The sequence below is a fragment of the Mugil cephalus genome, chromosome 3 (assembly GCF_022458985.1).
Source record: "Mugil cephalus isolate CIBA_MC_2020 chromosome 3, CIBA_Mcephalus_1.1, whole genome shotgun sequence".
NCBI lineage: Eukaryota > Metazoa > Chordata > Actinopteri > Mugiliformes > Mugilidae > Mugil > Mugil cephalus.
The window spans coordinates 6,353,967-6,367,688 of NC_061772.1; the positions used below are offsets into that span (position 1 = coordinate 6,353,967).

The 13,722-nt window shown below is 39.9% G+C and overlaps 1 protein-coding gene across 2 annotated transcripts in view; it reads right to left on the minus strand.

Annotated features, from left to right (window-relative positions):
• The window catches only part of tub (TUB bipartite transcription factor), a 42,320-nt gene that overhangs the window by 9,415 nt on the left and 19,183 nt on the right, over positions 1 to 13,722 (minus strand). Inside the window, exons 1-4 of one of the 2 annotated variants that reach the window (XM_047581476.1) lie at positions 11,211 to 11,655; positions 2,453 to 2,504; positions 1,102 to 1,264; positions 221 to 358 (exon numbers count right to left, since the gene is read on the minus strand). In XM_047581476.1, the coding sequence (XP_047437432.1) occupies positions 221 to 358; positions 1,102 to 1,264; positions 2,453 to 2,504; positions 11,211 to 11,248 (391 nt within the window). In that variant the 5' untranslated portion in view covers positions 11,249 to 11,655. Of the gene's footprint in view, positions 1 to 220; positions 359 to 1,101; positions 1,265 to 2,452; positions 2,505 to 11,210; positions 11,656 to 13,722 lie in introns of those variants that run through there. The other variant, XM_047581475.1, reaches the window with a different exon arrangement.

Consider the following 13,722-nt stretch of genomic DNA (forward strand, 5'->3'; position numbering starts at 1 on the left):
TCGCAAGATGTGGTGAAGCATTATCTGGGGATGGCAGAAAAGGCTTGCAGCCGCTGGATAATAAGGCTTTAGTCTTTCCTCTTCCACATTGTGAAGCTTCTAAAACATTTAATCTATTTATGCAGCCTTTAAAATAAGTAAAGTCAGAGGACAATACTTCTTTCCAGTCTTCACTCAGTCCGATTTTTCCATTTTGTCTTAATGTTTGCTTATAGCTGACCTTTGTGTTTCCCCTTCCTCTCCTTCTTGTCGCTGCCTGTCTGTGGGGTGGAGCTGGCTGAGGCTTTGCCCTTTTTGGCTGAGCGAGGCGGCTGCGTGTCTGATATCACCTTCACCTCCTCTTGTTCAGCTTCTTGCACTAAACAGAGGAAAGAAAAGGCAGGGTTATCGAGTAAGGTGGAGAGGAAAAGAGGAGAAATGAACAAAAGGCTAAGCACAGTTCAGATCACGCAGAGGGCTACACGCAAGGCAATGGTTATAATAAGGCCACTGCCTATTGCCTGATATTGTTCATGGAATAATAATATTCAAATATACTGGCGTGGCAGTTAGGGCAGCGGTTTACTTTCATTATGTACTTCTTTTGAATACTGAAATAAAACGTTGTTCTGTTACATCAGTGAAGACGTACAATTTAGATTTGGAGCACAAATTTAGGGCGCAACCACGAAAGAGAGAAACAGTGTATAAGGCCAACAGTGAAGGGAAGCCAGCAGATTTATTTCTTTATTTTTAATTGGCCAGACTGGCGAGGTTATTAATTTTGTTAATTCCATCAGAGTATTACATTATTGCAGAGAAGCATTTTGTCAACATTTTCCTCTTCTCTCTGAAGAAATCTGACAGTTCATGGCTTTGAGCCCAGAAACTGACAGAGATGCTGTGCTCTGGACTCTGTGTTTAAATAAAAGGAACTCACCAATCCCAAAACAATTTCTGATCTCGGGTGGTTTATTCCAACTGGTAAACTAAGAAAAACTAGAACTAATCCTTCCTTTAAAAACAGACAGATGGACCAAAATGGAGCTGACGTCTTCATTTGTCCAGCCAATGTGTTTCTCAAATCAACCGAGGCCCTGGATGATCAAAACTCTTACGTACCGTGGTAGATGGTGCTGCTGTTGCTGCTGAGGTAGGATTCCACCAGCGGAGCCTGTTCCTCGCTCTGTTTGGTGCGTCGAGTGCGGGACCTGCTGTCCACATTAGACTGGACCATCAGAGGCTCTTGCCTCTTCTTCTTCTGCTTCTGTTCGAGGAGCGCTCGCTGTGGTTTCAAGCCCACAAACGTGCCCAGATAGAAAGAAATGGAACAGAAAGGCACAGTTTCAGTAAATGAAACCCCTGTGATATATACAGTGTTAAGTCACTGATACCAGGTTCTGATATTGATTATGATGTGATTATGTTAAATAAAAATAATAAAATAAAAAATGTTCATGAACACCTCGGTTACGTCCAGTTTTAACATTTAAATCATTATGGTCTTATCTTAGGAGGCATTACATATTTCCATGTAAGCTAATGTTCAGCGTCAATAACACCATCTCAGATACATCTTGGAAGCTCAGAGAGCCATGCTAGGTGTTTTAATATATGCAGCCATAACCACTTGGACCTGAGGCTGGATATAGCTATTCATCTGGACTAACTGTCAGCTATATGCAAGTCTTCAAGCCAGGGCTCATCAAATATTGAAGGTTTCTATTAGTGGAGGATTGAGGCTGCAGAGCACTGGAGCTCCACAGTATTCCATGTAAAGCTCTCGCATGTGCAGAGACCGTGGTGGCAGTACCAGCAGATAGATTTACACAGTACATGGATTTGGTGGAAGGGTACTTATGGGCACAACTACTGGCATGCTTCTGTACCTTTGCCTAATGTGTTACATATAATCAATGAGAAAGATAACCACTGAAAGAGGTTTCAGCCAATGAAGAGAAATAGTATTATATATAGAATAGTATTCTTTATGAACTTTTTTTTATTGACTGGGACTTGTGCATGAATTAAAAGGACTTAACTTGAATGTGAAACAGGCCAGACGAAGGTGTTCCCATTGATTGGTTAGGACAAGTCTACAAAAGAATTTACTACGTCGACGCTTACGCTTTGAATGTTTTTAGTACAATACTCTTCTCACATAATTCACTCCAGAAATAAACAGAACATCCGAAACAGACGTCTGCACTTCGCATATAAAACAAATGAAAATGGCTGTACTGCAGCTTGAAAGAGCATTATCTGTTTTCAGTGTCACTGATAACAAACAATAACAGCTGCAGTATCCGTTAACAGAGTATGAGAGAGCAAATCTAAATAACAAGTGTTAGCTGGCCATATGTGTCCCTCTGATGGAGCATTACAAAATATAATCATCAGTCAGTTACAATTTATTTTGCCTCTTTTTTTAACTTAATAACCAGAATTGCGGGAAGAAACAGCCAACACCTACCTGCCTGTCCAGTTTCTGCTGTCGTAGGTTGGTGCCCTCATCGTCTAAAGTGCTGGAAAAGAGTGAGAATTAGATTAAGAGACTAAGAAAAAAATTATGACAACTGCAAGAGAACATTAAGCGCTTAATGTATTGGGCTGTATTTTAGCCTATTGTTTAATATAAATGGTAATGAAGCATCAGGAAATAGAGAACTTGTTTCTGGAAAAAAAATGAACAGGGTCATTATTCCCCCGCCCCAAAAACTAATTTGATATCTCATGGAACCAACTAATATGATTTTTGGAACAATTGCCCTATATTAAAAGCAAAAACTTTTTTTCTACCTCATGTGGGTGAGAATAACAAAAAAAAAAAAAATGTTGGAAGACGTCCATCCTGAGTTGATAAAATCCAAAACATCTATTACAGAGTTTCTAGTAGTTTCCAATAATTAAATATGATAACGATAATAAAGATGCAACTTGATTTCCCTACAAGTCACCCTACACAGAGTATAGAATGACAAACAGCCCATTAAACAGCTTCAACAAGTCTTGCATATGGATGTCAGCATAAGTGAAGGGAAAGCATTAGAAGCCAGTCTGACTGTGACATGAGACAGATATCCTCAGCTCTGTTGAGTTCATCTAGAACAAACAACATTTGGAGAGCTTTTCACTGAATCCATGGCTCACACTCAAGAACACTTCAGGAACTGTATAAGTGAACGTATGGATATTAGTGTCTGTCACATGAAGGGCAGAAACAGAAGTTTGATTCATGGCAGGTGCAGTTTGTGCCCCACTTATAATTTTGCACAACACAAACCATTCATTGTAAATAAAAATGGACGCTGAACAACTCCTCAAAAGTGAAGTCAAAGCAAATAGAGCTCCCCTTGTGGCTGGCTGCAGTACACATCATAATATCCACCTCCACAATATTATTGGATGGGACTTATGTCTGAAGTGTACATCCAACATTTCTTTGTAACTGGTGGAGGTAGATCAGAGCATAGTATTAATTGAACAAAACCCCAAGTGAGTCTGGAGGAAGTGTGGACAGGTCATCAATACCGTGGCTCCATTCTCACACTCAGTACTGATCAGACTCTGGCTCCAAACTCACAAGATGGCGCTGCCCATATCCCTGGGAAACTAGCATCAGTTTGACCAATGCAAGGAAGTGACGATGTGTTGTCCATATTTGTTTTCAGTCTATGGTCTGGAGGTATTTGTAGTCGAGTTTAATAAAGAAATTCATGCAACAAATCAAGTATTCTGGGCAAGTTATCATTCGCAATAAGAATATGGATAAAGCAGAAAGAACGTCATTCCCCATGATAGATATTCGAGCGCGTCCAAAAAAAAAACTTCTGTACTAAGCACTCTGGCTGTGGTGACAGGTGTCCACATTTATATACAGTCTATGAGATAAATATGACTAACTTCTCTTTTACACAGAACACTGAATAACCAGCCTCTGACCCCTAAAAGTAGCTGGTTTCTTTATTCAGTCAGAACCGTTGCTGTCGCTGGCTTTACAGCAGTCACAGTTTCCACAATGGAGGAAATATCAAAGGGTTCTTCTCTCTGCTGCCATTGCTTATTATGTTCCAGTTTGATAGTTTGATGTGTGGCCTTAATGGAGCATCTGTGGAAGCTGTTTCACTCCACTTGCAATCCATCTAAAGTCTTCTGAATGGATGGATTGCATTAGATTACAGACACTTTTGTGAATTACATCACTACAAACTAGATCAAGAAACTTCACTGCTGGCAACAGTTTTTGGTCTCAGTCCGCTTACTATAAAAGTATTTTACTAGGCTACCATGTTGATGTTTCAGAAGGATGTGACAGACGCTACTCTCTAAATGCTTTAGAGAGTTTTATGTCACTCTAAAGCATTTCTGCAGCAATTTCTAAATCTGATAAAATGCAACGTGAATGACAGGACAATGGAAATCATGAGGCCTCTCTGCATGAATATTGGCTTGTTCTAGCAGCACAGAACCAAATACACAATATCAAGTACACATTTTATCTCTGTAAAAATGAGCATGCTTTGCGGAACTTTCTGCATTCCCCAGAACACGTATCTTTCTCTGTGTGAACACCACCTTTGACTAGAACAGTACTTGGTTTAGTGGCATACTTTGATATAATGTTACCTTTCTAAGCAAATGTTTGCAGGTCAAGATAGGACAGACAGTGTCGGTCTGTGCTATGATTTCATTACAGAAAGTTGGCTGTGTTTCTGTCTATATCTGTGAATACACATACAGATAAAATGCAAACATTATGATAACTAACAGCTCTCACTGACAACCTCCAACCTGCAAGCTCCGTTGTAGCAACCATCATCTAGTCCCTTAACATTGTAAAATGTGGACGATTAGGCTTATGTTTGATTTGAATATGAGTAGAACTGCAGCTACTTTGATCATCTGTTAGTCTGTTGACATTTAATTTGTTTTAATTAACCAGTTACAAAAAATTAACCTGAACGGGTAAAAGCAAATTTTATGTTTTATGTTATTTTAAAAATGACAAACGTGTAATCAGTGGACTAATCATTTCACTGACTGATCAACTGACACATTGGGAGAGACACTGTTCCACGCTGCTGTCAATATGAAGAAAAATGTTGATGATTAGAGCATTGTTACTCAGGAAAAATGAGCCAATGAAAAAACTGCAGACAGAATTCATATCCATCCATTTTGTGCACAATTTATTGTGTTATAAATTTAATTTAAAAAGGGCGTAATTGCTATTTTCCCATCAATCAACATGCAATAACCTGTAGCGACAAAATGTTTAGCAGATTTATTAAAAACCTAAACCTAAACTCTGTCATTTCTGGAAGTATTTGATCTGAATGGATGCAATTTACATATGATGATGTACAAAAGGCCCCACAAGTCACACTTCATGTCTGGACAAGTACCAAGTCGTGCAGTCCAAACAATTCTCTGTAGACCTCTGTGATAAATTATGGCTATTCATAATTGAGACCAAAATAATTTGCAAAACTTTGAGTGTCCACAGGAGAACAGTGGCCTCAAAAAACCTAATGGAGATTTTCCAGCACTGCCCAAACTGAGTAAACAAATATCCTCGGTCAAAGAGGTGACCAGGAGCATGACAGTCCATCAAAGGTTAAGACTTCTTTCGCACTGTGCATAAAATTTGTAATACATCCTTTCAGTAAGCATGGAGATGATCAGCATTGAGGACCATATAAAGGCAACCAAATACACAGAGGCTCTTGAAGAAAATCTGTTACAGAGTGGAACAACCTAAGACCGGGGTAACGATGACAGTGACCTGAATCATAAAGAGCACTGAAAAGTGCTTTCCTTGAGTACAATCAGCGTCTCGACTTAAACACAAAGTACTCGGCGGGAAATGAGGACGGCTGATGTTTCCCATCTAGTCTGAGAATGGGATAAGCTGCCCAAACATAGTTGTACGAATCAAGTAGAGGCTTCCAAGAAGCTGCAGCTCAAAGGGACATCCCCAAAGCACTGAATTAGGGGTCTGAATACTTTTATGAATACCTTAAATGAAATATCTCAGAACAAATGGGCTACTGAGAGGAAACTGGCAGGACAATTACAGAATATGAAAACCCTCAACAACATAAAATTCTGAAGATGTCTTTTTGTGACCGTATATACATTTTAACTTTTGGTATGGATATAAAAAATTGTATGACTGTAGTTTCAAATTACCATGAACATGAGCATTTTTTATTTCTACTATTCCCCGTTGAAGCATCTTTGAATTTTAAATAACCTTCAATCAGCCTGGGGTACGCTGTAGGGGGAGTTTGTCCACCTGTCTTTTTCAGTTACCGTGCACGAAGGCCAAAATAAAACTCATGTAGCGTAAAGACCTACAGATCAAGAGCAAAATGACAAAAAAATCTAATCAAGGGAGTTTGTGTCCCACAAGCAAAGATGCCAGTCTTTCTCTGTAACACTGTTAAAAGTTGTCTCCAAGCCTGCAACAGCACTATATTTCTATTTAACCTTTTCTTGTATTTGTGCTGCTGAGAGAAGTTTTTAAGTCATTTTTCTTTGTGATCGATCCAAGACAGGCTTTGACACTGCACAAATTTCATGGACTACAAACCTCAGAACTTACTGACTGTACATCTGCTGCTGCAGAGGCTCAAACCCTACTACAATCTACATGTGTGTGCTATTTTGTTCTCCGCTCCCCAACTGTCTGCGTAAAGTGCGATCACTAAAGGCGAACAGAATAATCACTCTCATTAACAATGTGGCAGGATATTTATCCAGTGCTAGTGATTAGCTGGTTGCTGTCTGTTTCCACTTTGCACCCAGTCTGCCATTTTTTGCCACCAGAGCTTTTAAGAGCTGGCGACAGACTCACTGAGTGGTCTTTAAGCTTTAGTGGCTGGGCATCTGAGAGACCTCTGAGAAACCTCTGTGGCTCCTAATTAAAGTGCAATGAGAGATTTCTATTGGCCAATAGGCCACAGCAGAAGACAAAAGGATGAAAGACATAGTGAAAGTTGTTTGCTGATGTGTGTGATTAATAGAGGGTATGCATTGACGTCACTGCTGCCTGAGGCCACGCACCCTGAGTTGCAAAAACATGGTGAAACTTGGCAGTAAATACAGCGAGACCGGGGAAAATGTGGATTATCAGATCAAATTAGGGACAATTGGACCTGACAATGATCCATACAAACTTCCAAATAACAAATGGTCCAGGAACACAGACATGTGGCCAGAAATCATTTACCCTGATATTTATATGGACCTGATTTCAATGTCGGGAAATACTATACTGGTACGAAAGTATGACCTTTTGGTACTTCATACAACAGAGATGGCTTTGTACTAGAGTACCCCCTTATTTGGAAAAGTGGCCTAGCCTCAGTTTCAGTTGGTTTAAGTTAGTTTTCAGTTTTCAGTTGCGATAAATGTAGCTAAATAAGAGATGCAAATGCTAAGAGCTTTACTGAGAAGTAACAATAGCAATACTGTAGCGTTAAAAGGATGATGAGGATGACAAATATTCCATTTATTGTTTTATTTTTATTTATTGTTGGAATTGAAACAGTTACTGTCGGCTGACATCCAGCCACATAAATTATCGACAAACTTATGACAGCCCTCTGGAACGCAAGTTAAGAAGTAACTTAAGGTCTGACTATAATTAATATAACCTGACACTAAATGTGAACCACATTTAGTGCCTGAATTCTAGATGTTTCTTCGTAATGCAGCGGTTCATTTACTTTTCTTTTCTTTGGCAGACAGAGATATCTGTAAAAATATATCTCCGACTGCTTTTCAAATCTGTTGGTACAGTCAATCGCACAACAGCTTTTCACCTTTTTTTTAAAAAAATAATTTTACAATTTAGATGCCATTAAAGCCAATGATTCAAGCTAATGTGGCTAATCTCCATGCTCAACTGTCACTTTTTGCCACTCACTGGCCACGGAGACATCGTTAGCTGTGGCATCACGTGCATACCCTGAGGTATACATAAAATTACAGACTGGGACAAACTCTCTCCTAATGTCTCGCTTTTTCCATTTTATTCAATCTGTCATTTAAGGAGTATTGAGTTACTACGTGCAGCTGAAGACAGAGCACCTATGGATTTTTGAGATTTCTCAATATACATTCTGTCACATTTCCAGTGACTTAGAAAAATCAAGTGCATTTTTAAAGGTCAAGTTTTCCTCTCAACAATTTAAAAAAGGATACAGTCTCACAATTTAGGCAAAAAAAAAAAGTTTTGAATTTCAATTAAAATCTTAAATTTCATGCTTGATTTAATGTCTCTCATATCGCTTAATGCCAATGCTAAATCATTTTCCGTTTCCCATGGGCATCTTGCATGTCCATTACAAATAATTGGTTTGTCAGTGTGGTTAATGAGGATTTTTACACTCTTCACTCCTGTCAGAAGTGTGACAGTGACAGCGCGATCCTGCAGAAACAACATCATAAATATTCAGTCTTGCAACTGTATATCTCTTCCCACTCTAATTTGACGACAAAGGCCCACGCATATGCAATAAAAAACTATTTACCTCCCACTCTCTGTCAGATACACAGACAAACAAAGCACTCCATGTCTGCAATCAGAGTAATCAAGTGTGTGAATAGGCATCAGACAGGAAGATAATGACACAAACAGAGCTGTTCTAGCACAGGTCAAACAGCTCATTATTGCTTGAAGAGTCTCCGGTTACTCTTGTCCTGCAACACGCTCATGTCAAGGTGTACAGTACGCTTCATGATATGCTGAAGAAATATATGCATTTGATGTTACGCAGTGAAACCGAAAACCCAAGGTGCAAATTCACTCTGTAACAGGTGAAAAAATGACAAGCTGAGATTGTGTGTGTGACAAAATGAAGCGGGGAAAACCTGAATTATGCGACAACATTTCATTTACAAAGCTTGTATTTATCACTGAAGGACTGCAACTCCTATATTGCCATTAAAACTGAGCATCTAGGTTGTAATTTAAAAGCTGCTGGATTATTGCTGTTGGATCTAAATTCTCTAATTTAGTCATAAATTGCCACTTCCACTTGTCACCTTTGTAAATACGCTGTAAATTCTGTCATTTTGTTCTAACATTATAGTCGTTTGGTTTTTGCCCTTACTGTTTATGACTGAGTTGACCAGTTTTCTCATACACAAAATTTCATTGCTCTGTAAACCCTGTGGTAATCCTGGACATGATAACTAAACCTAAATCTGAATATTTATCTTTAATATATATTTAAAGGTAAATATATATTTAAAGGTAAATATATATATATATATACTTACTTTGCCCTTGTCCTTTTCAAACAATTAACATTTGGTTTTGCATCCAAACAGAGTAGATTCCCAATTAAATAATTTGGCAGTGGGGGGGAGGATGGGGTTTGATTGTTCAATCACAGAGGCTCCTCTCCACACTTTTACAATAGTTTTACGTGCTTCATAAGGTTTTATATGTGTGACAGTCACTGGCTGGTGATTCTGCAGAAGCAACACTGGAGGCATGCCAAAATGCACACAAAAGCAGGCTTAATTTTGTTCTTGCATGGTGTTGTCCATGAAATTTTATTGTGGTTGAGGGAAAATTAATCTGATGAGCTGTGCAGAGATGCAAATTGACCTTGCAGGTAAAAATGATGAAGCTTACACTGTCACACCGAGCATGACACTCTCACACTAAGCAGCCTATGTGCACATTTCTGAATTATAACTGTAAAAGGACGATTCACCATTTCCTTTCTCAAGAGCTAACGATTCAATCGTTCCTCCTCGAGTCTCCATTTCAAAGAAAGGAAAAAAGAAAAAAGACAGAACAAAAGATTTAACCAAGTAGTCACTAAAGTGCTAATCTGCTCAATTTGCTCCTCGCAGAAATTATTACTGCTACTATTTCTTTGTGTGTTTCAGGGATACGCTCCCTTCGTTTTGTTGATTTCTGTGAATGCATCCACAGTATATCTCTAATGAGATGACAGAGCTACACAGTGCAGCTGTCTCCTCCAACTCTGCACAGAGACCCATGCATTTTTAATGGAAGCTTCACCAGATGAAACAAAAAATGCCCATTGAGAAACCACTAAGCTCTGTCACTGACACTCAAATTGCATACTTCAGGAGATAACTTTGAAAACTGGAAATGAATAATGGTGTGCTTTATGTTTGGCTTTTCTGTTGCCTTGCATTGATTTCAGCCATTTTAATACATCCTCTCTAAAAAGGTTGACAAATGAGGAGGCCAAAATGTGGAGTTTCCAAGAAATACTATACTTTGATCCAGTTATTTTATTTACCGACTTTTGGATTAAGTTGTTATTTCATGTGGCAGATACCACAAGACTGAATGAAATAAGTCTGTCTACAATGTTAAGTTTAAAATAAATTCCACACAGACTGCTGTCTGTTTGTCCTGATGCAGTCTCATTCTAAAATTTGTGGATTGCCACTGTAACTTATAGCAACCGTGAACCAATGGCATCAAAGCAAGCAGGGGAAACCATGGCAATGGGTATTCAATCAGAGGAAAGAGCCAGCAGCATTAGTGCTGCACTTGAAATGGTTCGAGCACATATAGGTTCTAGAACAAGAGACTAATGGCAAATAATAAAGTATAATCTTTATCATTGCTTTTGTTTGTCTGTTTTTTTTTTTTTTTGCAAAACTTATTTTTGACTGGACAGTATCCCCTGCATCATCCAGTACACCTAAAAAAAATAAAAAATGCAGGTACGCACGTATAAAACACTCACGTGTCAGACAGGAACTTCGTCGCCAGTTGAATGATGCACTAATAAATATTTGCTCTGATATTGACGTGATCCTACACCTTGCACCCATGACATCCTAATTAAACAACTACTTTTAATCCAGTATAACAGCACATAATAAATAATGACAAAATAGGTATAATATTAGGGAAAAACAATATTTGTATGCAACTGAATTCTGCGGTTCTCTTCGCATTATTATTTTTTCTTCAGGTACTTTAGTCTAAAATATTAATAATTATGAGCTGCGGTCTCTCTTTTAAACATCCATCATTCTGCCCCAACCCCCTAAAAATATTCTGTTGCTTTCATAGTGTCAGTTCAATGTTACAGTTACAGTCTGATCTCCTTGTCAGACACTCAGTTCTGAACACCAGCTCAAATACACACACACACACACACATGCACAGTGCTTCAAAATGCTTTGCCCTTTAGTGTGTTCTCAGGAATGTGTTACAGTACCTGTAGGGAATCCAGTCGGAGGAGTGCTTGGAGCTCATTCTGTATCAACTGCTCTGACTGCTGCTGCCAAAACTGCAAGGCTAACGGCCTGCAACAGCACCAGTGCAAGTGGCTACGGGGTCTGAGGACAACGATCAGAGCCAGCGAGCCTACATCGCCTGTTCATCCTCTGCACACAGCCCTCTATTCCCAGCCTGCCTGTGTTTCTTTGTATGTCCTTTTGCTGTGGGGCAGCAGATGACTAACAATCCAGCCAGACAGCCGCACTCTGCAGTCATGCACGCTGAGCACATGAAATAGCCGTTTTCTTCTCGTCCATGTGTATGCTTCCAGTCAATGCCTCTCCTCTCCTCTTCCCCATCCACCGCCTCTGCTCCTTCTCTGCGCTGGCTCTCTTCCCTCGCGCTCACTCTGTAGGCTCTATGTAAATCTCCCTCCGTTTCTTTCCCTTTAAATCTCCCCTCCCTCCCTTATCCCCTGTCCATATCTCACTCTCTGCCTCTTTGCCCAATCTACCTCTTGTTATCACTCGTGCAGAATAACCTAAAGCATCGGCGAGGGCAAAATCTCAAGCAAAAATAAAGGACGAAAGGTTATAAAGAACCCTCGCTGCCTTGGCTGTCTTTGATGCTCCTTCAACGTTATTTCTGCACAGTGCCACCCACTCGTTTCAATGCTCGCAGGCACACACACACACTCTCTCTGTCGGTCTTTCCGCACACTGTTGTCTGTCTGCGTTGCAAGAGGCATGTAAAGCAGGGACTCAGATGTGTTTTCTGGACCATAATTTATTTATTCTCTCAGAGTAAGAGGCATTAGCATATGACTGCGTAGACTAGCGTTAACAGCCTTTAATTCAACACTCTCCACAGCCAGACAAAGGCACCCTGTGATAGTGCCACAGCTCTGAACCTCTCTCACACACATCTGCTTCCGCCCTCCGACTGCCGCCCCTCACTGTCACCACACAAACACACATCACTCACTGTGCTCCCAGGGTTATTCAGGACTCTATCTATACACAGTTAAACCAAGCAGCTTCCTTGTATAACGAACCTGCTCGACAAGGAGCCAATTCATGTCAAGTCTATCAGCAAGCAGGTATATATTTGTGGTGTGTACAGATGAAAGCATGTGGCCTCTTACAGGCTCCCTGCAAAACATCCTCAGGCTGCAAAGGTGTTTATTTAGCTGGAAACTTTCCTTTTATCAGAGACATTTGATATGTGCGGAGGCTTACAGTGCTTCAGAGCTTCACTCCCCCAAGGTCAGGACTCAGCACCACGTGCTGATCAAATTAGACACACTGTTGCACGGAAAAGATGTACATCAGTGTTACTTCAGCAAAGACGTGACAAACAGCGGAGTCACTCCTTCCCTCGGTTATTTATTGCGAGCGTCGTCGATAGAGTCTAGTGGTGGAGTTCCAAAAGCGAACTAGGAAGAAAATGAAACAGCAGCAGAGGCCTGAGACCAAAAATGTGTCAGATCAATGTGTTAAAATAACTACGGCAGACCAAAAATATCAGTATAATGTAATTATATTTCTTACCTTTTATTATAACACACACATTCTTCGCCTGATGTCGAAGGAGAGAAGGCATTTCAGACATTTTCAATTTGAGAGGCAGAGGTTTTCTTTGTGTTGCTTTTAAATGGCAAACATTACCCTAAAGTAATAACTGCCAGACAATCAGATCTTTCTCTCGGGTAAACAGGTCTATCCAAAAACAGACAGAAATTTGATTTGTTTCTCCCGTGCAACCGGCGTGGAACATTACAACCACAGGCAGATGCTTTACTCAAAGCACTAATGGTATTTACTAGTGGTATGGCCTTTCAGAAATGTCAAAGGCGGTTCTCTCTGACTGAAACTTTGAGAAAAGTGTTGAAAGCACAGAAAACAGTGAAACAAAACAGCTTTCAGGAAATTCCTAACAGATCAATCCTTTAAAATGCACCAGATCAGAAGTGTTAGAGAGAAGGGTAAAATAAATGAACAATGATTTGGTAAAAATCGGGTTGTCCTTTCTTCTGCTACCCCATTTAATATAGAGATCTGTTAACCTGTCTTGGAAGCCGAATCTTATGTTACTTTGTTGGAATTCAACTGCACAGGAAAAGTCCAGGTCCCAGGAATGCCCACCTGTAACATCTTCCCAGTATTACAGTATTTCAGAAGCATACATACTAGGATGGAGCTTGAAGGTCCTAATTCAACGAGCATGGTCTCTGCTGGCTCCCTGAAACAACGCCTCGATTCTCTAGCCACTCTGTCATACGCCGTTGAGGAACATAATTCTTTCCTGAGATTCAAACAAACATTGCTAATCCCTGGCAGTGAGGTGAATATCAATAACTGTAACCGTTAACTCGCTCTATGGATAATGAAGCGTGACCTGCATACCAGCTGGTGTGATGAAAGTCGAGGTAAATGGAACAAGCCACTCCAGTGACGAACAGGTGTAAGCACAGCGCCCTGCTTAATATCTGATGCTGAAAGGAGGACTTT